The 11,675-nt window shown below is 32.6% G+C and overlaps 1 protein-coding gene across 7 annotated transcripts in view; it reads left to right on the forward strand.

Annotated features, from left to right (window-relative positions):
• The window catches only part of Cdh19 (cadherin 19), a 75,363-nt gene extending 64,732 nt beyond the window's left edge, over positions 1–10,631 (forward strand). For all 7 annotated transcript variants that reach the window (XM_071602658.1, XM_071602657.1, XM_071602662.1 and 4 more), the window contains 3 exons: positions 4,425–4,542; positions 6,793–7,044; positions 8,898–10,631. In XM_071602658.1, coding sequence (XP_071458759.1) covers positions 4,425–4,542; positions 6,793–7,044; positions 8,898–9,388 — 861 coding nt within the window. In that variant the 3' untranslated portion in view covers positions 9,389–10,631. The remainder of the gene's footprint in view (positions 1–4,424; positions 4,543–6,792; positions 7,045–8,897) is intronic.
• Positions 10,632–11,675: the final 1,044 nt, after the last annotated feature.

The following is an 11,675-nucleotide window of genomic DNA, read 5'->3' on the forward strand; positions in this document are numbered from 1 at the left end:
GAATTTATTAAAATTTTCCATTATGTAATTATATTATTAATTTCACTAATGATCATTTTATTAATAACACAAAAGTTGCATTCTAGAAAGCTCTTTGATAAAATTGAACCAAATTTCTGCATTTCCATGAAATAAGTCAAATTTCACACATAATAAATATGAGAATGAACTGTTGTAACTCGTGCTAAAATCAATGATCAAAATCACATACTAAAAAACTTTACTATGCTTATATTGTTTGCTTTCAACTCTTCCTTTTCTCAATACTCCTAGCAAAAATATTAACACTCATCAAGATGTGCATGAAAGATATATGGACATCATCCTTACTTCCTCTTATGTTCATTCTCCAGATGCAATAAATCACCAAGTTCCACTGATTCCATCTTCTCCCTGTCTTTCATATGTCAATTTCTGTTTTCTTCTCACATATCCTACACTACCCAGGACCTAACATCTCTTCTGAAGTGGATTCTTCTTAGATAGTTATGAAAAGGGATGATCCTGTAATATCAAACTTTACTTCTTTTAATCTCACACCATGTACATGGCAATGCTTGCTAATTATATTTTAGTTATATTTTAATTATATATTTTTAATTATATTTTTTAAGCAAGGCTGTACACATGAAGACAGGTTCCTGGACAATCATATTTCAGTGGTTGTTCAATGGCCAAAAGAATACATAGTCCCTTTGGAAATGGGGAAAAAAATATTGCTTTGGTGACATCATGTGAAGCACAGCATACCCAAGGGGAAACTGTGGGACTCACAAGCTCTGTCTCCATCTGGAGTTATGTTGAGTATTCTCAATTCATGTAAACACTTCATTAATTTCTGTATGTTTCTTATTATAAATAACTTAAATCTTATGATTTTGATTGTTAGCATCGTTTTAGATCTCTTATCAGGAAGTATTCAATAACAATCAGTGGGTCCCTGGTATCATGACAACAGTTTTTTCATACCTGCTTTAAAAATGTGCTCAGAAAGAGTTTTTAAAAAAACTAATTAATTTCCATGGGTCACAGGACCCCGAATAAAAATGAGTGATCATGCTTTTCCCTGATTCAGAACTTGTGATGTTCAGTATGAAGTCTAAACTCTGTAATATGCCATCTTAGAACATTTCATGATGCACACAAGACTCACTCTGCAGCAGGTTTTCTAATTTCAGTATATGTCCCAGGTCCTCTGATCTTATTTATTTTGAGCATTATGGACTTTAGGTGTTTTATGTATTTCAAGTACTTCCTCAACACTTTGCAGGTTTGTAGTTCTGTTTCTCTCTCTCCTCCACTAAAATGTGAACCATAGTGACAGGCAGTACGTGCCCAGGGTCTGGAAGCACTTGGCATGTTCTTGCCAGTGGAATAGGCATCAAATGATTATATCAAGACATTAATCAGATATTTTTGTACTTTAGTAGTTTTCATTCATATGTTAATTTTGTATAACATTTATAAAGTTTGAAATTATCCTAAAGGGAATTGAAATTATACATTAAGATAAAATTTTAAGAATATATAATATATAATTTTTAACCAAACATAGATTTATTTCTATAAGAAAATTACCATTAAAAGTATGTAATCCAATTTTGTGAGATTCATTTTTGGAAATTGGGTATTTCTCTGTCTCTGTCTAGGACCAGAATATAATACTACCATGAACTTCTCAAAAATGTTTTCCCAGTAAACTGCTAACCAGGCAAAACTAGAGCAAAAACACTACTGTTCATATTTTCTTGTTGGCTCAACTATTATTACTGTATTAATTTTTACTTTGAGTTTTTGAACAGATATTTTTAAATTCTTTTGAGTTCTATAGATTATTTTTGTCAGAGTGGGTCTATTTTATAATCATTTTCCCAATAAATTAGTACAGAAGGTGATGGTCTAATTCAAATTTATGAATAGTGTTTTTCTGACAATGGGAAAGAATTTGCATCTTTAGCCTACTGCAAGGTACAAATCGCTAGAATATATACATAATCAAAAAGGCAGATGAAATTAAAAAAAAAACTATGTCATTTATTTATTGCAATTCCTACTTTTTCTTTGACATCTTTGTACTGAGGAACATTGCTTACTAAGTGCATTTTATAAAATTAATTTATGCAAATTATTACTCATTTTCTGTGTATTGATTCGATTTATATTTTATAATCTTTAGCAATTTACTCCTAGACTTATTTTAGAAGTAGGTTTTATTGGTAGCCGATCTGCAAGAAAAGGAAACAGACTCAAATATATTGTTGGAGACAATAGCAGCTTCTTAGTGTAGTTGTCAAAAAATTTGTGCTTTTCGAACGAGGATAATGAAGCTAGGAGTGACATTTTAGTAAGTGGTCCTACATATGCCTCTTCTCTGGAAAAATACACAGTGCAGTGACTATCTTTCTTCCCGTGATTATCTTCAGAGTCAAACACTATTTTTACTCCATCAAATAATTAAGCGGCAACTTATGAAACTGCCAATATTAGACCATCTTTGACCCACAAACGTTAATCTCATTTACTTCAAACCTATTATATCTCTGCCCTCTTGGTTTTCACGGGCTAGCATTTGGTCTGGGTGACACTTTCCCCATTAATTCATGTTTTACTCAAGAGTTAGTTCACTTGCTCTACTTCTGGCCTAAAAATACTTCCCTGTCTTTCACAGGAAACCTCAGATATTTTCTTGCTTTTTAACCATTATTTTTGTTCTATATCTACTCTGTATATTATAAATGTTATATTATACATTTCTCTGTATGTCTCTGTCTTTAACATAAGAAATGTCCTGGTTGGCCTTCTCTGTTCCATTTCTTTTTTCAGTAACTTTATATCCAGCAGCAAACCCAGGGAAAGAGCCATGTGCCTGAGAATCCTCATGTAAATCTCTATCTCAAAACATCTGAGCATGAGATCTCATTGTCATTCTGAGCCAGCCCTTTCCTTACATAAAACTCAAGGTTAAATGGGGTCAATAACAGGATTTATTCAAAAGGGTTATGGCAAGATTAGGTGAAATAATATATAGAATAGCATTGAATCCATTGATGAATCCCTATTAAAAGACTCTCTAGGCTGGCCCAATATATTTCCATCATAGAGTTCACCGTACTATAGATAGGAAATTGAATGTAGTATATGAGAAAGAAATGGAGCAAAATTCTACCCAGAGAGAAAGGAGAAAATTAAAAGTGTGAGCTCTTGACATTTGTTGTAATTTGGAATTATTCGATTGCCTCTATTTCCAGTCTTTTTAATCATGGTGGCTTGTTGTATGTTGTTAACTTTTAAACTTGTCTTTGCTTCTCTCATAAATATAGAAGGGCAGAAATGGGTCCCAAGTTAGTCAACGTAAGTAAATCGTTTAGACCTCTGGGCAATGTAACAAACAGGTTTTTCTTAGAATTTTATTGAAAAATGAACACAAAGTCCTTTTCACTGTTATTTTGAAAGGAAAAATGAATATCCTCAGTGAAGAAATTTTAATGTTGTCCTTTGTTATCTCAGATCATAAAACAGTGAAGTAATGCAGATATGAACACATCAGTTCTGAATTAATTCTTTTATTTCAAAACATGAATGTGTCAGTCAAGTAGTTCATTATTGTCAAAAAAAGATATGCTTGTCAAGATAGCATAGTGAGATTGTGATTAATTCTGAAAATTGAAGTAAATTGAGTATAGAAGCTAGTGTTTTAATTTTTCTATAATTAAAGCGCTTTTAACAATGTGTCAGACAAAACCATCCTCAGTTGCATGATGGCAAATACAAATTTATGAAGCTATATTTCAAATAACAGATTTCTCTCTACATGCATGAAGAACATTGTGAAGCTAATGCAATTTGTTGATTTAAAACGCTTTTCTTACAATCTTTATGGGTCAAAGGAAATCATATACATTGCCCCTAAGCTTTAAATGCCTTATTCCCTCAAATCAATTAAAAAACTCATTACTTTAGCAAATACTTTAGTAAGACAATAACTCTACCCGTTTTGCACTCAGTATAAAAAGGAAATGTATAAATTCAGCAAGTCATAATGACTGGATTTCAGAAGAAGTAAGAATAAAGAAGGAAGTAAAGAAAGAAGGAAAGGGAAAATGTAGGAAAGGAGGGTAAGAGATGATGTCAAAATATAGCAACAATGTTTGAAGAACTTCCAACAAATTTAGCTTCTGGAATCCACATGATCCATTTATGAGAATGTATTATGTAAAAGTCATAACCCTCTTTAGAAATCACAACATACAAATTATTGTTGCCTAAGAAAATGTTTAATCTTCTCCATGATTTGACAATTACCATCTGTAGTGTCTTTAATTATTTGGCTAAAGTACTTAATAAAAGCTGAAAATAATAATAGCATTGATAATTGCCCTGAATCAATACAGCAATGATAAAAGTCTATCCCTGTCTTCTCGTAGGTGATTCAAACCATCAGCGCAGTAGACAGAGATGAATCCATAGAAGACCACCACTTTTATTTCACTCTCTCTGCAGAAGACACAAACAACTCAAGTTTCACAATCAGAGATAATCAAGGTAATACCATTCAGTCATAATGATTTTGACTCATTTTTCATAAATATTTTTTTTTATTTTAATGGAACTTGAGGCATTGTTTTTCACACTGTTTTTAATATCATAATGTCAAGAAATAAAGCAAAAGAGTAATAATAAGAAAAGTAAAAAAAAAAAAAAAAAAACCTCAGTGTCAAGTTCTGAAAATACTGGTCACACTTCCTTCTCACTGCATTTTTTTCAAATTAGAGGTGTTTTTTTAAAGTCACAGAGGGCTGTAAGCCCTTTTCTGTCTGACCCGGCAAACTTCATTGCAGTCCTGGATTCTCGATTCCTTCGTTATCTTTTTCTTTTTACATTTATTTTTTTAGTTGTAATTGGACACAATACTTTTATTTCACTTATTTACTTTTAATGTGGTGCTGAGGATCAAAGCCAGGGCCTCGCATGTGCTAGGCAAGTGCTCTACCACTGAGCCACAACCCTAGCTGTTCATTCGTATCTTAATCTTCAGTATTTGTCTGAAGAGAAAATACACTTAGTGTACTGTGAGGTGAGCTTTTTTGATTCACAAATATTTAAAGTCATCAATAAGGAGTTATAAATATATGAAAGTCATTTTTTTTTTCTTTTCCCTCTAAACCAAATTATTTTATAAATCAAAGATAAAATATTCTGGAAGGATTTTGGGTAGAGAAAGAATTTTTCTTCCTTTTGTGTAGCAGTGGATTAATTATAGAAGGCCATTCTGTTCTTATTAAATTTGCTTTAGGAAGAGCTATTTGGCCATAATATAGATTTCTATTTAAACCTTTCTTTTTACTTCAAATATATAAGCCACTCAAATATCTATGACCAGATACCTGAGCCGCCGTTCCTCCCCACCACTGGGTCCAGTCTTTGATTCAGAGGTGCCTTTGGTGGGAGAGGGCACAGACACATGTCTCTTTTTTATTTGTATCAAATTCTTAGTGAAAGTAGTTCAAATATATTTAGAAAAAAAATCCCATAAGTATCAAATATAATATGTCTTATACATCTTTATAATGATTCAAAATATATTACTGAGACAAAATAAATATAGAAAAACCTAAAGAACACAAGTTTGGTTTAATGTTTGTAGTCCCAAGTAAGGTAATAAAACACATTGAATTGAAAAGATGAGAACTGTTTCTCACCACTTAAATCTGCCTCGTACATAAATTTCATGGGTTTTATGGACTTCAAGAGCATTATCTTTTTAGCATTGAAAAGATGATTTGGAAAAAGTTTTAACTACATATGCATTTCAAGAAGATTTCATTTATTTGCACTTTACTATCATCATCTTATAAAGCAGACTGATGGATTCAGAACATACTTAGGTATGGCAAAAGTATTCTGAATAAAAAAAAAAAAAAACAGAGGAAATATAGATCTAAGACCCAAAGAATCACATTGACAAACATCATTCAGAATATCTTGGGACTTGGGGAAAAACAACTTTACATTTTGAGTATGTGTTGGCCATTTTCATTAATATTTTGAGTGTCTTCTCTAGATGAAAATTGAAGATTCTCTGAATTTTAAAAATAAAATGAGTGAAGTCAAAATGAGATATCCTACTATTATCTTTCCCTAAAAGTAGAATCAGTTCCTTTTTCTAATTAGAAAACCTACTATTTGATCACATGCTTTAATAGTTATATAATAGAAAATCTATGTATTTCTAGGATGTATGAAAATAATGGGCTCTAGATGTTAGAAAAAGCAGTATTAGTGCAATTGATCCAAATAAAACTGGTAGCATCTGCATAAAATTAATGCCAGTAACCCCTATAAATGCTCATATGTATAGAAATGTTTGCTCTGCTCTGCTTTTATTTTCTATATTTCTCACAAACGTTTTGGAACTGATTTAAATAATTCATCTCATTTCACAATTAGGTAATGTCAAAGCATTAATTAATTTTCAGGGAACCTTCAAGTTGTCTTTTTTTTAATTTTTATTGTTGGTTGTTCAAAACATTACATAGTTCTTGATATATCATATTTCACACTTTGATTCAAGTGCTATATGTAAATCAATGGATGTGTAACTGATGTGATTCTGCAATCTGTATATGGGGTAAAAATGGGAGTTCATAACCCACTTGAATCAAGTTGTCTTTTAATCAAAAATTTTCTCTTTTATTTGAACTTATTTAATCATATCTCTATAGTAGTGGCTCTAATACACAAGATGGATTGATTTATTTTATGTTGTTGATAAATTTTGGTATCTTGTTTTAGATAACACAGCTACAATTTTGACTAATAGAAGTGGTTTTAGCCTTCAAGAAGAGCCCAACTTCTTCATAACCATTTTAATTGCGGACAACGGGATCCCATCACTTACAAGTACAAACATACTTACCATACATGTCTGTGACTGTGACGACAGTGGGAATACACAGACCTGCAGTGATAAGAAACTCGTGCTTTTCTTGGGACTCAGGGTGGAAGTAATAATTGCTATTCTGATCTTCATTATGGTAATATGTGGTAAGTAGTGCTGAACTGAACATATCTCCACTTATTAAAGTAACATGATAAATATATAATTATGTTACAGCAGTATGGTTTAATTGCTATTCTAAATGTATTATAATTTTAAAACCAAATAGAGTGAATGAAAAATAGAGTGGGCAAATCCACATTTCAAACTGAAGATCACTGACCCTTCAATTTTAAGAGTATGTGTACGTATGCCAGTTTATAAATGTTTTGACATATGCATTGCACAAATATAAGATATAAAAATACTTTAGAACAATTGGGCACTTCTGTTGTCCAGAACATAGTCCTCGTGCTCTGCATGTGTTACAAAATTTTATCTTCATAGTAACCTTATGAAGTAACAGTGGTTATGGCCACCTTCCCTGTCCTCCCTGCTTCCCCAACCCTTTTAGAGGATTTTTGCATCTATGTTCATCAGTGATGTTGGTCTGTAGTTTTCTTCTCTTGCAGTATATTTGTCTGGTTTCAGTATCAAAAAGTGTTATTAGCCTCAAAAAATGAATCTGGAAGTATTCCCTCTCCTAATTTTTTAGAAGATTTTGAGATGTACTGGAATTAATTCTTCAGTTGTTCAGTAGACTTCAGCATTGAAACCATGAGGTCCTAGACTTTAATATAGATTTTGATTATTGATTCAATATGCTTACTACTTATTGTTCTGTCCTGATTTCCAGTTTCTCCTTGGCACAGTGTTGGTAGCTATATATTTTAGGAATTTATCTATTAATTCCAATTACTTGGTCTGTGATAGTTTACAGTATGTTTTATTATCCTTTATTTTCTGATATCAGTTATGATGCCTCATCTTTAATTTCTAATTTTACTAACCTGAGACTCCTCACTGTTTTCTTTTTGTATAAAATAGTACCCAATATATTTATCTTTGTGAAAATTCTAACATCCCTTGATATGTGTTTCAAATCCTATCTCTGATGTGCTGAAAAGATATGTAAATCCAAGGATGCAGAAAGGTTGGTTAGCTTAGATGTGCACACGCACACACAAACACACACACACACACTCACACACAAGCATGCACGTGCATATGCACACACAGTTTTTCTTCTAATTAAAAAGTGTTCTGAAATTGTTCTGTTTCTACATTTTGCTAAAACTATTTTATGTAATAAATATTGATCGGCACAAATCAGTATTATGATTCAAATGCAAGATAGTTTGGAGTTTCTGAAATTAATGTGGTATCATGGGGCCCAGGCTCTGAAACAACTTTCTTAATTTGAAGATGACCTTTCTGTCTCTCAGCTGAGTCTTTCTGGGGATGTGATTTAAATGCTTTTAGGCTTTATTTTTCTCATTTTAAAGGGATATAATATATATTAATTTAATAAGAATTAAATCAATAAATAAATATAATTTTTAGAAGAAACTGGCATATATTTTGTGGTCAATAAATACCAACTTAGAAAATAATCATGTCACAGAATTTCCCCTTAATGTGGAATATCAAACTGTCCTGTTCTGAACTTACTTTAAGTGGACTCATTGGTCACTAAGTTTGCCAAGTGTATTCAGATTGGAAAAATGCTCCATTAATCTTCTTGGTTCCATTTTAATATTTGAGAAAAGTAAAATTTGAATTCTAAATTGTTCACAGAAAACAGTTCAATGTATTTTCACAGTGTTTTCCACCTCTAAGTCATCAGCCAGAATGTTATCTTCTTCCTTATGTCATTTTGCAAGTCCAGTTTTAAAATATTTTCTGTCACGTTATCTTCAAAATCAAGGTTGTGTCTAGAGCTTGTAACAAGCTCAAGGATTGTGAAGTTTATTATGCTCTGTATGTGTTCATTCATATTCTGATACATTTTCTTCATCAGGGTTTGTATTTTTGATGTTGGCTCTAAGACAACAAAGAAAGCAGATCCTCTTTCCTGAGAAAGGGGACGTCTTCGGAGAGAATATCTTCTGCTATGATGATGAAGGAGGTGGAGAAGAAGACACAGAGGCCTTCGACATTGCCGAGCTCAGAAGCACCACTGTGATGCGGGAACGCAGGGCTCGGAAGACCACCTCCGCGGAGATCCGGAGCCTCTACAGGCAGTCTCTGCAGGTGGGCCCCGACAGCGCCCTCTTCAGGAAATTCATCCTGGAGAAGCTGGAGGAGGCGGACTCGGACCCCTGCGCCCCACCCTTTGACTCCCTTCAGACCTACGCCTTCGAGGGCTTGGGGTCCTTGGCCGGCTCCCTGAGCTCCTTAGGGTCAGCCGACACCGACCAGGATGGAAATTTTGATTACCTTAATGAGCTGGGACCTCGATTTAAAAGATTAGCATGTATGTTTGGTTCTGCAGTGCACTCCAACAATTAGGACTTGTTACCATAAAAAAAATCCCCAAAGTGCTAATGTCCATTTGAGCAAAATGCGTTGTGTGGTCTGGCTTTCTGCAGCGTGGTGAGCCTGAGTTTGTAGTTTTCCGATGTCCTTCGAGTACATTGTCCTTAAAGAAAAATTTTGGAAGAGATGCACATAAATAGACCTCAGATGCTAGTGCAAGCCAGTGCCACCTCATGACTGCAATGTTCCTCATAAGGTTCCATTATATCCAGGGCAAATTCTCAAAGTGTTTTATTGCCTAACCTGAGAAAGAGAATCAGGCCCTCCAATGTTGTTTCATTCATTTAATTATTTTATTCCCGCAAAGTAAGAATAAAGCATGGATGAGTGACGTTCCTGATGATATAGAGAGATAAAATTTATCATCTGGAGAATCTGATGGTTATATAGACATGTAAAAAAACTTATGTTACATTAATAAGCGGGACTGTGAAAGATTCTATGAATCATTTGGGTTTGATATTTTAAAATTCTTGCCAAGAAGGCTCTTTAAACCTCATTTAAAATTTGTACATATATTTGAAATAAATGAATTACTCAGATTTATATATTATAAGTTTGTGCTGTTATGGATATTATAGTTTGACATTAAAGAGGTGCAGGAAAATATGCTTTGGAATTTTTCATAGATTATTTTCATATGCAACCGAATATATACTTTTATCATGCCAAAATACAATGGTGAAAAGCATGTCAACATTTACTTATCATTAAATTTGAACTTTATAAAACTGGTATAAAGTGTGAAAAAATTAAATAAATTTTTATTTCTACTAAAAATGAGAAATAAGTGAAAGGATTCATTTTGATGCAAATTTGAACTTCTTTTTATTCTAAATATTATAATAAATCACAGACTCATACCACTCATATTACAAAGTGTGATATGATTCTCAGCATTTCCTTTTCTATTAACAGCTTGCAATATAACTGACGTTCAGTGCCATTTTTTTCAAAATAGAAAATTAGGTGCAATAGTTACATTTATTGTGATATTGTAAAGGAAATAAATGCTAAGCCATTGGCATAAAACTTTAGGGTAATATTATACTATAAGACAATACAACACTTTAATTTCCATCAACTTGTAAATAGTGGTCCTTATGATATCCAAATCAAGATGGACTTCAAAAATTATAGTTTGAAATTAAAGCACCAAATATGGTGCTCTTCAAAATGCTTCATATGACCTTTTTTTTATTAATAGCATGTAAGACTGATCTGAACCAAATTGGCAATAGATTCTTAAATCAAAATCAAATATTTCAAGTAATTTTGAGTTTTGGTAGGGTAATGGAATATTTATGCATTTTCCCTCTAGACTTTGAAACTTGAACATCCATATTATATAATTAAAGAATTTGTTTTTATCATAAGGATCTGAGAATCATTAAGTTGGTGACACCAATATCGTTACTTTACAAAAGGATGAGAAAATCAGATAAGAAAAATAACAAATTAAGAAGATATTATAATTGAATGGGAAGATAGAAGATGCAGTAAATCAAATGCATTAGCATCATTATGAACTAAGGAAAACATAAAAAAAACGCTGAACACAAATATTTTTAAAAGCTAAAACTTGTAAGTAGAATAGCAATGTATCAATTGATAGAAAGCTTGTACTTCTATCATATTTACATAGAAATCAGGAGTGTACTTAGGGCAATGATGGTGATTTGCTTCAAGAGGGCTTGCTCATCATGTTCACAAAGCAGGGTGATGTCATCTTGGCTGCAGAACTGGAAAGTGTGATAAACAACAGATGAATCAATCCATGGAAAACAGGTTGGAAAAACAGAAATGCAGAAATGAGGTCTGTGGGGATTACAGTTGGTTCTGCCCTGGATGAAAGGCTGGTGTGTTTGGAATAACAACTTATAAAAAGGATGCAATATCTACAAGAATAGATATGATATTTGTGTTCAGTAACACTAAGTAGATGTCTTAAAGCAGGTTCTGGATTAGTTGATGTTAGGATTGTCAACCACAGGATTCATTGAAAAGAGCATCTGCACCTGTCCAAATTGCCACTTTTAATCATATCAAATAAGGCTGTCCAATTCTAGTAGAGAAGTTACAAATTCCTAGAAATTACACTCATAGTATTTCAGTAACTTTTGTCTTTCATCTGGTCATTTGATATTGCACACATATAGCTGTTTCTTAAGCTTAAATCATGACCATTTTTTGTAAATTTTAATAAAGTCTGAATTAATGTAGATGCTTGTAGATAATTCCCATAGTACTGAAATAGCCC

Source organism: Marmota flaviventris, chromosome 16 (assembly GCF_047511675.1).
Source record: "Marmota flaviventris isolate mMarFla1 chromosome 16, mMarFla1.hap1, whole genome shotgun sequence".
NCBI classification, from domain to species: Eukaryota; Metazoa; Chordata; class Mammalia; order Rodentia; family Sciuridae; genus Marmota; species Marmota flaviventris.